This window comes from Rhinoraja longicauda, chromosome 3, assembly GCF_053455715.1.
Source record: "Rhinoraja longicauda isolate Sanriku21f chromosome 3, sRhiLon1.1, whole genome shotgun sequence".
Lineage (NCBI taxonomy): Eukaryota > Metazoa > Chordata > Chondrichthyes > Rajiformes > Arhynchobatidae > Rhinoraja > Rhinoraja longicauda.
Window position 1 is genome coordinate 76,658,999 of NC_135955.1, and position 15,907 is coordinate 76,674,905.

At 44.2% G+C, this 15,907-nt stretch overlaps 2 protein-coding genes across 4 annotated transcripts in view; one reads left to right on the forward strand and one right to left on the reverse strand.

Moving 5' to 3' along the window:
- The window catches only part of arsk (arylsulfatase family, member K), a 29,638-nt gene extending 20,549 nt beyond the window's left edge, over nucleotides 1-9,089 (reverse strand). For both annotated transcript variants that reach the window (XM_078396482.1, XM_078396481.1), the window contains exon 1: nucleotides 8,898-9,089. In XM_078396482.1, the coding sequence (XP_078252608.1) occupies nucleotides 8,898-9,071 (174 nt within the window). In that variant the 5' untranslated portion in view covers nucleotides 9,072-9,089. The remainder of the gene's footprint in view (nucleotides 1-8,897) is intronic.
- A 219-nt stretch (nucleotides 9,090-9,308) lies between these two features.
- skic3 (SKI3 subunit of superkiller complex) overlaps nucleotides 9,309-15,907 on the forward strand; it is a 99,867-nt gene continuing 93,268 nt past the window's right edge. For both annotated transcript variants that reach the window (XM_078396483.1, XM_078396484.1), the window contains exon 1: nucleotides 9,309-9,388. The gene's annotated coding sequence lies outside the window, so the exon portion shown is untranslated. The remainder of the gene's footprint in view (nucleotides 9,389-15,907) is intronic.

Here is a 15,907-nt window from a genome sequence, read left to right on the forward strand (position 1 = left end):
TCCAATATCATGCAGAGGTGGGGGAAGCTGGGGCTGTTCTGCATGGAGCAGAAAAGGTTAAGAGCACACAAGAGACTACAGATGCTGGAATCTTAAGCAAAAATGTCCCAAGAAGAGACCCGACCTGAAACAGTGCATTCAGAACCCTTCACTTTTTCCACATTTTGTTACATTACAGCCTTATTCTAAAATGGATTAAATTCAATTTCTTTATCATCAATCTACACACAATAAATACCCCATAAGAAAAAAGTGAAAACAGGTGTTTAGAAATTTTTGCAAAGTAATTTAAAAGAAATAACTGAAATATCACATTCACATAAGTATTCAGACCCTTTACTCAGTACTTTGTTGAGGCACCTTTGGCAATGATTACAGCCTCAAGTCTTCTTGGGTACGACGCTACAAGCTTGGCACACCTGTATTTGGGTAATTTCTCCCATTCTTCTCTGCAGATCCTCTCAAGCTCTGGCGGGTTCGATGGGGAGTGTTGATGCACAGCTATTTTCAGGTCCCTCCAGAGATGTTTGCGCCCAGGTTCAAGTCCGGGCTCTGGCTGGGCCACTCAAGGACATTCCCAGACTTGTCACAAAGCCACTCCTGCGTTGTCTTGGCTGTATGCTTAGGGTCGTTGTCCTGTTGGAAGGTGAATTGCCCAGTTTGAGGTCCAGAACCCTCTGGAGCAGGTTTTCATCAAGAATCTCTCAGTACTTTGCTCCGTTCATCTTTCCCTCGATCCTGACTAGTCACCCAGTTCCTGCCGCTGAAAAACATCCCCACAGCATGATGCTGCCACCACCATGCTTCACCGTAGGTATGTTATTGGCCAGGTGATGAGTGGTGCCTGGTTTCCTACAGACGTGATGCTTGCCATTCAGGCCAAAGAGTTCAATCTTGGTTTCATCAGACCAGAGAATCTTGATTCTCATGGTCTGAGAGTCCTTTAGGTGCCTTTTGGCAAACTCCAAGCGGGCCATCTTGTGCCTTTTACTGAGGAGTGGCTTCCGTCTGGCCACTATACCACAAAAGCCTGATTGGTGGGGTGCTGCAGATATAGTTGTCCTTCTGGAAGATTCTCCCATCTTCGCAGAGGAACTCTGGAGCTCTATCAGAGTGACCATCGAGTTCTTGGTCACCTCCCTGACCAAGGCCCTTCTCCCCCGATTGCTCAGTTTGGCCGGGCGGCCAGTTCTATGAAGAGTCCTGGTAGTTCCAAAGTTCTTCCATTTAAGAACAACGGAGGCCACTGTGCTCTTCGGGACCTGCAATGCTGCAGAATTGTTTTATACCCTTCCCCAGATCTGTGTCTCGACACAATCCTGTCTCAGAGATCTACGGACAATTCCTTCGTCTTCATGGCTTGGTTTTTGCTCTGACATGCACAGTCAACTGTGGGGCCTTTATAGACAGGTGTGTGCCTTTCCAAATCATGTCCAATCAATTTAATTTACCACCGGTGAACTCCAATCAAGTTGTAGAAACATCTCAAGGATAATCAATGGAAACAGGATGAACCTAAGCTCAATTTTAATTGTCATAGGAAAGGGTCTGCATACTTATGGAAATGTGATATTTCAGTTATTTCTTTTTAATTACTTTGCAAAAATTTCTAAACATCTGTTTTCGTTTCATCATTCTGGGGTATTGTGCCTAGATTGCTGATAAAAAAAAATGAATTTAATCCATTTTAAAATAAGGCTGTAACAAAATGTGGAAAAAGTGAAGGGGTCTGAATACTTTCTGAATGCACTGTTAGTTGATAGTTCCCTGGTAGAGGTGATACAGGTGAATAAGTTGATAAACTAGATGTATGGCATGCTTGCCTTCATCAGACGGGCCACTGAATACAAGATTTGGGACGGAATGTCAAAACTGTACAACATGTTGGGTAGACTGCACCTGTAATATCGTGTAGGAAAGAACTGCTGATGCTGGTTTAAAGCAAGGATAGACACAAAAAGTTGGAGTCACACAGCGGGTCAGACAGCATCTCTGGGGAAAAGGAATAGGTGACGAATAGATCTCGACCCGAAACGCCACCTATTCCTTTTCTCCAGAGATGCTGTCTGACCTGCTGAGTTACTCCAGCTTTTTGTGTCCATCTCCTGTAATATCGTGTGCCGTTCTGGTCACCATACTACTAAAACGATGTGATTAAGCTAGAGAGGGTGCAGAAAATATTCACAAGAATGCTGTTGGGATTGGGGAGCTTCAACTAAAAGGACAGACTAGATAGGCTGGGAATGTTTTCCCTGGAGCATAAAACGTTGAGGGTAGACCTTACAGAGATGTACAAAATCATGAGGGGCATATATAAGGTGGATAGTCATAGCCTTTTCACACAGTAAGAAAGTCTAAAATTAGAGGGCATAGTTTAGGGATCAGAGGGAAAATTTTAATCGGGATCTGAGGGGGATTTTTTCACACAGAGAGTGTATGAAATGAGCTGTCAGAGGAAATGATGGCAAAGGGTGCAATTACAGTATTTAAAATATATTTCTACAGGTACATGGACAGGAAAGGTTGAGAGGGATATGGGCCAAATGCAGGCAAATGGAATGATCTCAGGAAGTCCTCTTGGTCAGCATAAATGAGCTGGTCTGAAGGGCCTGTTTTCAGGTTGTATAACACCATGACTCTATGTAAGCATCGGACTCTTATGGAGTTGTGGGGTATAAATTTTCAATACCACATGGGATTAATCAAAATGGCTGAAGGTGACATTGGTAATTGTGTGGTGATAGAATTTTGTAATTAGAAATACTAATATAATTATAGGTATCACAAAATGCTGGAGTAACTCAGCGGGTCAGACAGCATCTCTGAGAGAAGGAAAGAGAAGGAATTCCTACCTTTTCCTACTAATATAATTATGGTCACTGGTCCCAAAATGCTATCCACATACACTTCAGACACTTACCCTACCTCGTTCGTCAAGAGGAGGTCCAGTGTTGTACCCTATCTATTACAGCACTCCACATATATATGTGTTGATTAAGTAAGCACACACACACAACCTTCATATAGATAATTTGATAAGAATCAGGGAAGAGTTGATGACCATGTGCCTAATTTTAAATTACAGGGAAATAAATGAGAAAATGGGATTGATGGAATTGCTTTGCTGGCAGTCAGCATGAATCACTGGCCTCCTTGTGTGTTGTAGTAAGACTCAGAGAGTCAGGTAACATATATGAAGATAAGGAAAAACTGAAATTACATTACAAGTTTATAGCCTTTCATCGGTATTAGGTGATTCTGGCACAAACTGGAAAGGGTGGTTATATGAAATTGCTGAATGCCAAGGACTATAATTTAGAGTCAAAAGATCCGATAGTCAGATATTTCATTCACTTTGTCTCTACTTCTGATAACAAAGAACCAACTTCCATTTTGTACAATGTAGAAACAAGGAACTGCTGATGCTGGTTTACAAAAGTGCCAAAATAACTCCACGGGTCAGGCAGCATCTCTGGAGAACATGGTTTGGTGATGTTTTGAATCATGAGCCTTCTTATCACTGATTGGGGGGGGGGGGGGAGAAGGGGTAAGAAAGCTGGAAGTGAGGTGGGGGCAGGACAAAGCCTGACAAGTGATAGGCGAGGGTTTTATTTGTACAATTTCTTTCATGGTCACAACATTGCAAAATCAAGTTTAGATGTACAATTGCTGTTGTAATAGAAACATAGAAAATAGGTGCAGGAGGAGGCCATTTGGCCCTTCGAGTCAGCACCGCCATTCATTGTGATCATGGCTGATCGTCCACAATCCATAACCCGTGCCTGCCTTCTCCCCATATCCCTTGATTCCACTAGCCCCTAGAGCTCTATCTAACTCTCTCTTAAATCCATCCAGTGATTTGGCCTCCACTGCCCTCTGTGGCAGAGAATTCCACAAATTCACAACTCTCTGGGTGAAAAAGTTCCTTCTCACCTCAGTTTTAAATGGCCTCCCCTTTATTCTAAGACTGCGGCCCTTGGTTCTGGACTCGCCCAACATTGGGAAAAAAATTCCTGCATCTAGCTTGTCCAGTCAATAGACAATAGACAATAGACAATAGGTGCAGGAGTAGGCCATTCAGCCCTTCGAGCCAGCACCGCCATTCAATGCGATCATGGCTGATCACTCAATCAGTACCCCGTTCCTGCCTTCTCCCCATACCCCCTCACTCCGCTATCCTCAAGAGCTCTATCCAGCTCTCTCTTGAAAGCATCCAACGAACTGGCCTCCACTGCCTTCTGAGGCAGAGAATTCCACACCTTCACCACCCTCTGACTGAAAAAGTTCTTCCTCATCTCCGTTCTAAATGGCCTACCCCTTATTCTCAAACTGTGGCCCCTTGTTCTGGACTCCCCTAACATTGGGAACATGTTATCTGCCTCTAATGTGTCCAATCCCCTAATTATCTTATATGTTTCAATAAGATCCCCCCTCATCCTTCTAAATTCCAGTGTATACAAGCCCAATCGCTCCAGCCTTTCAACATACGACAGTCCCGCCATTCCGGGAATTAACCTAGTGAACCTACGCTGCACGCCCTCCATAGCAAGAATATCCTTCCTCAAATTTGGAGACCAAAACTGCACACAGTACTCCAGGTGCGGTCTCACCAGGGCCCGGTACAACTGTAGAAGGACCTCTTTGCTCCTATACTCAACTCCTCTTGTTACGAAGGCCAACATTCCATTGGCTTTCTTCACTGCCTGCTGTACCTGCATGCTTCCTTTCATTGACTGATGCACTAGGACACCCAGATCTCGTTGAACTCCCCCTCCTCCTAACTTGACACCATTCAGATAATAATCTGCCTTTCTATTCTTACTTCCAAAGTGAATAACCTCACACTTATCTACATTAAACTGCATCTGCCATGTATCCGCCCACTCACACAACCTGTCCAAGTCACCCTGCAGCCTTATTGCATCTTCCTCACAATTCACACTACCCCCCAACTTAGTATCATCTGCAAATTTGCTAATGGTACTTTTAATCCCTTCGTCTAAGTCTTTAATGTATATCGTAAATAGCTGGGGTCCCAGCACCGAACCTTGCGGTACCCCACTGGTCACTGCCTGCCATTCCGAAAGGGACCCATTTATCCCCACTCTTTGCTTTCTGTCTGTCAACCAATTTTCTATCCATGTCAGTACCCTACCCCCAATACCATGTGCCCTAATTTTGCCCACTAATCTCCTATGTGGGACCTTGTCGAAGGCTTTCTGAAAGTCGAGGTACACCACATCCACTGACTCTCCCTTGTCAATTTTCCTAGTTACATCCTCAAAAAATTCCAGTAGATTTGTCAAGCATGATTTCCCCTTCGTAAATCCATGCTGACTCGGAATGATCCCGTTACTGCTATCCAAATGCTCAGCAATTTCGTCTTTTATAATTGACTCCAGCATCTTCCCCACCACTGATGTCAGACTAACTGGTCTATAATTCCCCGTTTTCTCTCTCCCTCCTTTCTTAAAAAGTGGGATAACATTTGCTATCCTCCAATCCACAGGAACTGATCCTGAATCTATAGAACATTGAAAAATGATCTCCAATGCTTCCACTATTTCTAGAGCCACCTCCTTAAGTACTCTGGGATGCAGACCATCAGGCCCTGGGGATTTATCAGCCTTCAGTCCCATCAGTCTACCCAAAACCATTTCCTGCCTAATGTGGATTTCCTTCAGTTCCTCCATCACCCTAGGTTCTCCGGCCCCTAGAACATTTGGGAGATTGTGTGTATCTTCCTCAGTGAAGACAGATCCAAAGTAACGGTTTAACTCGTCTGCCATTTCTTTGTTCCCCATAATAAATTCCCCTGCTTCTGTCTTCAAGGGACCCACATTTGCCTTGACTATTTTTTTCCTCTTCACGTACCTAAAAAAACTTTTGCTATCCTCCTTTATATTATTGGCTAGTTTACCCTCGTACCTCATCTTTTCTCCCCGTATTGCCTTTTTAGTTAACTTTTGTTGCTCTTTAAAAGAGTCCCAATCCTCTGTCTTCCCATTCTTCTTTGCTATGTTATACTTCCTCTCCTTAATTTTTATGCTGTCCCTGACTTCCCTCGTCAGCCACAGGTGTCTCTTACTCCCCTTAGAGTCTTTCCACCTCTTTGGAATAAATTGATCCTGCAACCTCTGCATTATTCCCAGGAATACCTGCCATTGCTGTTCTACCGTCTTCCCTGCTAGGGCCTCCTTCCAATCAATTTTGGCCAGCTCCCGCCTCATGCCTCTGTAATCCCCTTTGCTATACTGTAATACCGACACTTCCGATTTTCCCTTCTGCCTTTCCATTTGCAGAGTAAAACTTATCATGTTGTGATCACTGCCTCCTAATGGCTCTTTTACCTCTAGTCCCCTTATCCTTTTATAATTTTATATTTCTATAAGATACCCTCTCATCCTTCTAAACTCCAGTGAATACAAGCCTTATCTTTTCAATCTTTCCTCAAATGACCGTCCCACCAGCCCAGGGATCAATCTCGTGAACCTATGCTGCACTGCCTCAAATAATGAGGAAGGATGTCCTTCCTCAAATTAGTACACCAAAACTGTACACAATACTCCAGATGTGGTCTTACCAGGGGCCTATACAACTGCAGAAGAACTTCTTTACTCCTATACTGAAATCCTCTTGTTATGAAGGCCAACATGCCATTCGCTTTCTTCACTGCCTGCTGTACCTGCACGCCCACATTCAGTGGCTGGTGTACAAGGACACCCAGGTCTCGCTGCACTTCCCCCTTACCTAACCGAACACCATTGAGATAATAATCTGCCTCCTTATTTTTGCTGCCAAAGTGGATAACCTCACATTTATCTATATTATACTGCATCTGCCACGCTTCTGGTCACTCACTCAACCTGTCCAGGTCACCCTGCCACCTCCTAACATCCTCTTCACAGTTCACACTGCCACCCACCTTTGTGTCATCCGCAAACATGCTTGTGTTGCTTCGAATTCCCTCTTCGAAATCATTAATATATATGGTAAACAGTTGCGGCCCCAACACCGAGCCTTGCGGCACTCCACTCGCCACTGCCTGCCATTCTGAAAAGGACCCGTTTACTCCTACTCTTTGCTTCCTGTCTGCCAACCAATTTTCTATCCATGTCAACACCCTACCCCCAATACCGTGCTCTAATTTTGCTCACCAATCTCCCGTGTGGGACCTTCAGAAAGGCTTTCTGAAAGTCTAGATACACTACATCCACTGGCTCTCTTTCATCCATTTTACTTGTCACATCCTCAAAAAATTCCAGAAGATTAGTCAAGCATGATTTCTCTTTCATAAATCCATGCTGACTTGGACTTATCCTTTTACTGCTATCCAAATGCACCGTTATTACCTCTTTAATAATTTAATCCAGCATCTTCCCCACCACCGATGTCAGGCTAACTGGTCTGTAATTCCCCGTTTTTTCTCTCGCTCCTTTCTTGAAAAGTGGGATAACATTAGCTATCCTCCAATCCACAGGAACTGATCCTGAATCTATTGAACATTGGAAAATGATCACCAATGCATCCACTATTTCTAGAGCCACTTCCCTGAGTACCCTAATGATGAGAAAAGCAGTGGTAATTTTGTGACGATTATAAATGAGCAGATCATCAGTTTTCAATGGCTGACGAAAAAAATGTTTTTGAGAATTCTGTGAGAAGTGTTTCCAGCACTTCTTCAATAAATAACACCAAAAGGTCTTTTATGGCCACATAGACTTTTTGAAAAACCCTTGCAAAAACTGGTAATTGCTGACAATTAGAAACATAGATTGGCCCTACGAGCCAGCACCGCCATTCATTGAGATCATGGCTGCTCATCTACAATCAGTAACTTGTGCCTGCCTTCTCCCCATATCCCTTGATTCCACTAGCCCCTCGAGCTCTATCTAACTCTCTTTTAAATTCATCCAGTGAATTGGCCTCCACTGCCTTCTGTGGCAGAGAATTCCACAAATTCACAACTCTCTGGGTGAAAAGGTTTCTTCTCACCTGAGTTTTAATTGGCCTCTCCTTTATTCTTAGACTGTGTCCCCTGGTTCTGGACTCTCCCAACATTGGGAACATCTTTCCTGGATCTAGCTTATCCAGTCCCTTTATAATTGTATATGTCTCTATAAGATCCCCTCTCATCCTTCTAAACTCCAGTGAATACAAGCCTAGTCTAGCGAATCTTTTCTCATATGACAGTCCCTCCATCCCAGGAATTAACCTTGTGGTTAATAGTAGATTATATAGACAAGGTTTGTGGGAGAAGGTTGAATCCAAAACCTTATGATTCAAAAGGAGACATTTCAGCAAGAATGTTAGCAATCAGGGTTAACTTGGAACTTTGGCATAAGCTTTTTGGAAAACGTAGATACATAACAATGTAGAGTTTACTAGAGTCCGCTTAAAAGGCTTCTTTGGAAAGAATTTGGATAAGGAGAATTCCCCAACACACTCTTCCCAGCAAGAATACAACTTTAGCATATATATATATTTAAAAATTCCTTCTAATAATCAGTTCAGAAATTGAAGACACCTAACTTTGTTTTATAATCCCATTGTATCACGCATTGTATCATCACCTTTGCTCCATTCATGATGTTATCAAGTTATCAGTTACCAATAAGTTATCTTATCTATGATAATATGATAATCGATAATCTTATCGAAGATGCTATCTTCGATGTAAACCAGCATCTGCAGTTCCTTCCAGCACATCTGAATAAATTGTTGCCTTGCCAGTTCAGCCTGCTCAATACGAAGCAAGTTCATAAACAAGCCACAAACTCCTGTATTTCGTCCGTTTAGTCCACAGCCTGATCTGCTCATAAATGACAACTCGCAACTTTCTTATTTGTGCTGAACACTCAACAATTCTGCTAAATCCTACCAAAAACTTTGCTTACCAGTGAATCACAAGTCACTAGCACAATGTTGGGTCTGGGGATGGGCGTCTGCTGCTCCCCTGTTTGCCTCCGGGACGCCGCAACATGGCTCTGCCGGCTCCCCACACCGAGAGCTGTCAAGAGGAGCCACAGGCGCACGGAGGCGGTTGGGACGGAACGGTTTGAACCGACCATGACAAGACAGGCGAGCGCCGCCGCGCAACTGGAACTACAAATCCCATCAGCCCTCCACCTGACCACGGTCACGTGACGATCCATCTGACAATCCCTCAACAACAAAAAATAATCTAAATCAGGGAAACGGAAAATGGGGTACTTTTGCTCATTTTTACAAGGTGTTGGTGTAACCTATTATTTTAGTAAAAATTCAAGTGAGGACTGAGCTGAATGTGACCCCTGCTCCCAGAGTGGTCACGTGAGTTCATGCGTGGAGGACGCTGGGCTTGATGTGCCTGTGGCGAGGAGGCGACCGGCCGGGAGTGAGCATTTGGGTGAGCTGCTGGGTTTGCACGGAGTCGACCTGAGAAAGTGTCTACCTATATTGTATCGGAAGGAACTGCAGATACTGGTTAAAACCGAAGAGAGAGACAAAAAGCTAGAGTAATTCAGGGGGTCAAGCAGCATCTCTGGAGAAAAGGAATAGGTGACATAAAATGCTGGAGTAACTCAGCGGGTCAGGCAGCATCTCTACTCTGGAGAGAAGGAATAGGTGACGTTCGGGTCGAGACCCTTCCTCAAACCAAATCTGAAGAAGGGTCTTGACCTGAAACATCACCTAGTCATAAGTTAATAAGTTGTAGGAACAGAATTAGGTCATTCGGCCCATCAGGTCTACTCTGCCATGCAATCATGGCTGATCTATCTTCCCCGATCAACCCTATCCTGCCTTCTCCCCATAACCCCTGACACCTGTACTAATCAATGTAAGAAAATAACTGCAGATGCTTGTACAAATCGAAGGTATTTATTTCACAAAATGCTGGAGTAACTCAGCAGGTCAGGCAGCATCTCAGGAGAGAAGGAATATGTGACGTTTCGGGTCGAGACCCTTCTTCAGACTGATGTCAAGGGGGGCGGGACAAAGGAAGGATATAGGTGGAGACAGGAAGATAGAGGGAGAACTGGGAAGGGGCAGGGGAAGAGAGGGACAGAGGAACTATCTAAAGTTGGAGAAGTCAATGTTCATACCGCTGGGCTGCAAACTGCCCAAGTGAAATATGAGGTGCTGTTCCTCCAATTTCCGGTGGGCCTCACTATGGCACTGGAGGAGGCCCATGACAGAAAGGTCAGACTGGGAGTGGGAGGGGGAGTTGAAGTGCTCAGCCACCGGGAGATCAGGTTGGTTAAGGCGGACTGAGCGAAGGTGTTGAGCGAAACGATTGCCAAGCCTGTGTTTGGTTTCGCCGATGTAAAGAAGTTGACATCTAGAGCAGCGGATACAATAGATGAGGTTGGAGGAGGTGCAGGTGAAACTCTGTCTCACCTGGAAAGACTATTTGGGTCCTTGGATGAAGTTGAGGGGGGAGGTAAAGGGACAGGTGTTGCTTCTCCTGCGGTTGCAGGGGAAAGTGGTCGGGGATGGGGTGGTTTGGGTAGGAAGGGACGAGTGGACCAGGGAGTTACCGAGGGAATGGTCTCTGCGGAACGCAGAAAGGGGAGGGGATGGGAAGATGTGGCCAGTAGTGGGGTCCCGTTGTAGGTGATGGAAATGTTGGTGGATGATTTGTTGGATATGCTGTCTGATGGGGTGGAAGGTGAGAACGAGGGGGATTCTGTCCTGGTTAATTGGCTTAGGTAAAATTGTAAATTGTCCCTAATGTGTTTTTGGGGTTGGGTGGTTTGAGTGCCTGTTTGATGCTTTTATTGTTGGACTGTGTTTTTGGGGGTTTTGGGGTGTGTGATTTGAATGCCTATTTAATGCTTTTATTGTTGGACTGTGTTTTGGGGGGTTTTTGGGGTTGGGTAATTTTGGGTGCCTGTTTAGTGCTTTTATTGTTGGACTGTGGGTGATTGAATTAACATTTTGTTCAAGATGGCCGCGCCGTTGTGTTTGGCTGCCTGCCACTGTATGTTTCTTTTTTTTCCTGGTCAGATGTGCAGCACTTTGGTCAACGTGGGTTGTTTTTAAATGTGCTATACAAATAAATTGACTTGACTTGACTTGACTTGTTACGAATGGGGGGAGGAGGAGCAAGAGCGGAGCTGCGGGATGTACAAGAGGCCCTAGTGAGAGCCTCATCTATAATGGAAGAGGGGAAGCCCCGTTTCCTGAAGAATGAGGACATCTCTGATGCCCTAGTGTGAAACACCTCATCCCGGGCGCAGATGCGGCGTAGACAGAGGAATTGGGAGTAGGGGATAGACTTTTTGCAGGAGACAGGGTGGGAAGAAGTGTAGTCCAGATAGCTGTGCGAGTCAGTGGGTTTATAGTAGATGTCAGTCACTAGTCTGTCTCCTGTGATGGAGATGGTGAGGTCCAGAAACGGGAGGGAGATGTCAGAGATAGTCCAAGTATATTTAAGAGCAGGATGGAAATTGGAAGTGAAGTGTATGAAGTCAGTGAGTTCTGCATGGGTACAAGAGGTAGCACCAATGCAGTCGTCGATGTAGCGGAGGTAGAGTTCGGGGATGGGGCCAGTGTTCGTCCGGAACAGGGATTGTTTGACGTACCCGACAAAGAGGCAGGCATAGCTAGGGCCCATGCGAGTGCCCATAGCTACGCCTCTGGTTTGGAGGAAGTGGGAGGAGTTAAAGGAGAAGTTGTTAAGGGTAAGAACCAGCTCTGCTGGGCGGAGGAGAGTGTTGGTCGATGGGGATTGGCTAGTTCTACGGTCGAGGAAGAAACGGAGGGCTTCAAGACCATCCTTGTGGGGGATAGAAGTGTAGAGTGACTGGACATCCAGTGACCGTTCCCTCGGTAACTCCCTGGTCCACTCGTCCCTTCCTACCCAAACCACCCCATCCCCGAGCACTTTCCCCTGCAACCACAGGGGTGTCAGTAAAGCTGTCATTTGGTGCTTTGAGGTTTAGTTAGCGTTCATTAACTTGAGGGGGGGAGGGCGGGCTGGTCTACAAGTGAAGGGAAAAATTCAAAGGTAATGGTGAAGGGTGTTTTGATAGAAGAGTTAACGAGCAGTAGTTGTCAGGGGCAGGGCAATTTGTAACCTGAGGGGTTAAAATAACTCGCCAAAGAATTGACAATCTTTTTCCCTATGCAGTGAGATGATATTTGGTATTCACTAAATAGAAATTAGAAAGAGGAACATTTGGCCCTTTGAGTCTGCTCCATCATTCATAGATTTCATAGTTACACAGCACGCTAACCGGTTATTTTGGCCCAACTCATCCATATTGTTTAGGTCTATTATTGTCATGTACAGTGAAAAGCTTTGTTTTGCATGCTATCCAAACAGATCAGATATACCATATATAAAGATTCTCAAGGCAAATATAATAGGGAGAAGCAAAGGGGGAAGATACAGTGTACAGAATATAGTTCTCAGCATTGTAATGTGTTGTAATCCATCATTTCCATTGACAAAGACCAATGTCCTCAATGTGGTACAGGTGAATTGGAGGTACCCTAGCCTATCGAAGGACTGTTCTGATGCCAGATAACAGGGAAAGAAGTTGGTCCTCAATCTGGTGGTGTGTAGTTTCAAGGACAAGTGTCTGATTATGTTTGGTGCATTTCTGAGGCAGATAGATGAAGTCAATGGGAAGTCTTGTCTGTATGATGGATTGAGCTACATCTACAACTCAGTTCAATTTCTTGAGGTCTTGTTAAGAGCTGTTCCAAAACCAAGCTATGATGCAGCCTGACAGTATACTTTTATGGTGTATCTGTAGAAGTTTGTAAAAGTTGCTGGAGACATGCTGAATTTCCGCACTATTCGGGAAGTGGAGGGTTTGATGTGCTGCCTTGGCTGTGCATCAATGTGGTTGGTCTTTGACAGATCATTGGTAATATTAATGCCAAAAAAGAAATTAAAGCTTTCAACCATTTCCGCTTCAGCACCATTGATGCTGATTGTGGCATGTATTCCATCGTGTTTCCTTTGTCTTGCTGACATTGAGGGAGAGATGTTTGCCCTGATACCATATCACTAAGTTGTCTAATTTCTTCCTGTACTCTGTCTTGTTATTCATGATTCTGCCTGCTACAGTGGTGTCACCAATTGTTGATTAATGCAGTCCCTGTTTGGCTGATATCCCCTAAACCTTTCCTATCTATGTATCTGCCTCAATGTCATTTAAACATTGTACTTGCCTTGACTCCCTGCTCTGGCAGCTTGCTCTGTACACCCATCACCCTTCGTGGGAAAAGTTACTTTCAGGTCCTCTAAAACTTTACCCCTTTCAACCTAAGCTTATGTTGTCTAGTTTCAAAAGCCTCTACACTGGGAAAATTACTATCTTTCCTATCTATCCTCTTCATAATTTTACAGATCTCTATGATGTCACCGCTCAACCGCACTGTAGGAAAAATAGTTAAATTGTAGCCAGTCTTTCCTCCACACAATCCCACAAATCCAAGCAAAATTCTTGTGAATTATTTGCTTCACCCTCTTTAGTTTAATCATATTCTCCTAGCGTGGCGACCAGAACTGCACACAGTCTAAGGAAGGGTTCCCACCTGAAAATTCACCTATTATTCTCCAGAGATGCTGCCTGACTCGCTGTTACTCAAGCAATTTGTGTCTATCTTTGCTATATTTGAGAGTCAGGTTGTGCGTTTCATTGTCATATACATCAACAACGTTGAAATTCTTACTTGCAGCAGCTTAACAATCCCATAAATGTAATAAACCCAGATAAACAAAATAATCACACAAAATTTAATAAATTTATAGAATAGATCGGGTAGATGCACAGTCTCTTGCTCAGAGTGGGGAATCGTGGACCAGAGGACATAGGTTTAAGGTGAAGGGGAAACGATTTAATAGGAATCTGTGGGGTAATTTTTTCACACAAAGGGTGGTGGGTGTATGAAATGAGCTGCCAGAGGAGGTAGTTGAGGCAGGTGTTATTGCAACGTTTAAGAAACATTTGGACAGGTATATGGATAGGACAAGTTTGGAGGGATATGGACCAAATGCAGGCAGGTGGAACTAGTGTCACTGGGACATGTTGGCCGGTGTGGGCAAGTTGGGCCAAAGGGCTTGTTTCCACACTATCACTCTATGACTAATACTCGTCCAAAAAGTCTGTCATGAAACCAAGACAAGATGCATAGAACTTCATAATTGCTCGGGTCTGTGTTGTGTAACGTTCAAGAGCCTGATGTTGCTGGGAAGAAGCTATTCTTGAACCCGGGATGGTCACAGTTTTCAAGCTGGTCAAGCTACCCCTCTTAACCATCCTCTGCTTCTAAAATCCAAGTCAGTTTTGTGTTTAATTTGCTTTCACACTCTGGATCCCATGCATTATATCCTTCTGGATTTCTTGGTGAAGTCCTGCACCTCACCAACAATCTTCATGCAAGAAAAGGACTCTGGGGGCGAATGTCAACCTGTCTACCTCCACTCCCTAAGCAAGAAGAGTACAGTCTCAATCTGTAGTACAGTGCACCACGTCTGGGATGCAAAGGGAGACCATATCCTTTGGACAAATTGGTTGTGTCAATTAACTTGGTGCCTTGAGGCGTATATTAATAGAAAGTGTGTTTAAACAGGGTATACCATGGCCATCAAATAAAGGATGACAGAAGTGGCACAACCATAGCGATGCCTTCCTAATAAATGCTTCAAGAATAATCATTCAAAAATAGTGGGTTTAAGCTATGTGTTTAATAGCATTTAATACATTTGCATTGTGGCACTAGTGTAGCCACTGCCTCTCAGCGGCAAAGTCGCTGATTCAATCCTAATCTCCCGGCAGTCTGCATGGGGTCTGCACATGCTCCCGGGACTTCATGTGCCTCTTTGAGCACTGCGGTTTCCACCTACACCCCATAGATGTGGGCTCATGGGTTTATTGGCCACTCTAAGTTACCCCCTACTTATGTTTCAATGTGATCTTGACTGATGATCCAAATTCAATACCCTATTCTTGCTTTCTCCCTGGTACCATGCACTGTGTAAAAAAAAAATCAAATTGCTCATAGAAAGTTTTAACAGACAGCAACTAAATAATGACTGTATAATCTTTTATCAATATAGGGACAAACATATCTCTTTCTTTTTTCCCCCAAAAGAGTGCATTGTGATCTTCCACGAGAACAGAATGAATTTCAGTAAGACGCCTCGTCCAATCGGTTCTGATGCCATGTGGCTGCACTAGAGTGTTGATCTGTATATTGTGCTCAAGTCTCTGGAGTGTGATTTTCTGATTTGTCAAGTGTGCTACTGTCTAGTTGCAATTGAGTCATATGGAATAAAATGACCATGTTAGAGAATTGAAGGTGAATTTAAAAAAAGTACCAATCATCACAAAATGATACATCAGCATTTGTAAAGAAACCATTTAGGGTTATCTTTTAGCAGTTAGGGTGGTCAAAAGTCTTCTGGCATATTGGCCTTCATCAGTCAGAGTATTAAGTATAGAAGTTGGGAGGTCATGTTGCAGTTATATAAGACGTTGGTGAGGCGGCATTTGGAGTATTGTGTTCAGTTCTGGGCACCATGCTATATGAAGGATGTTGTCAAGCAGGAAAGGGAGCAGAGAAGGTTTACTAGGATGTTACTAGGACTTGAGGGCCTGAGCTATAGGACGAGGACTTTATTCATTGGAGTGCAGGAGGATGAAGGGTGATCTTCTGGAGGTGTATAAGAACCGAGAACCAGAGGACATAGATTTAAGGTGAGGGGGGAAAGATTTGGTAGGAACCTGAGGGGTAACTTTTTCACACAAAGGGTGGTAGGTGTATGGAATGAGCTGCTGGAGGAGGTAGTTGAGGCAGGCACCTTTGCAACATTTAATAAATATTTAGACAGGTACATGGATTGGACAGGTTTAGACGGATATGGGCCAAACGCAGGCAGGTGGGACTAGCGTAGATGGGACATGTT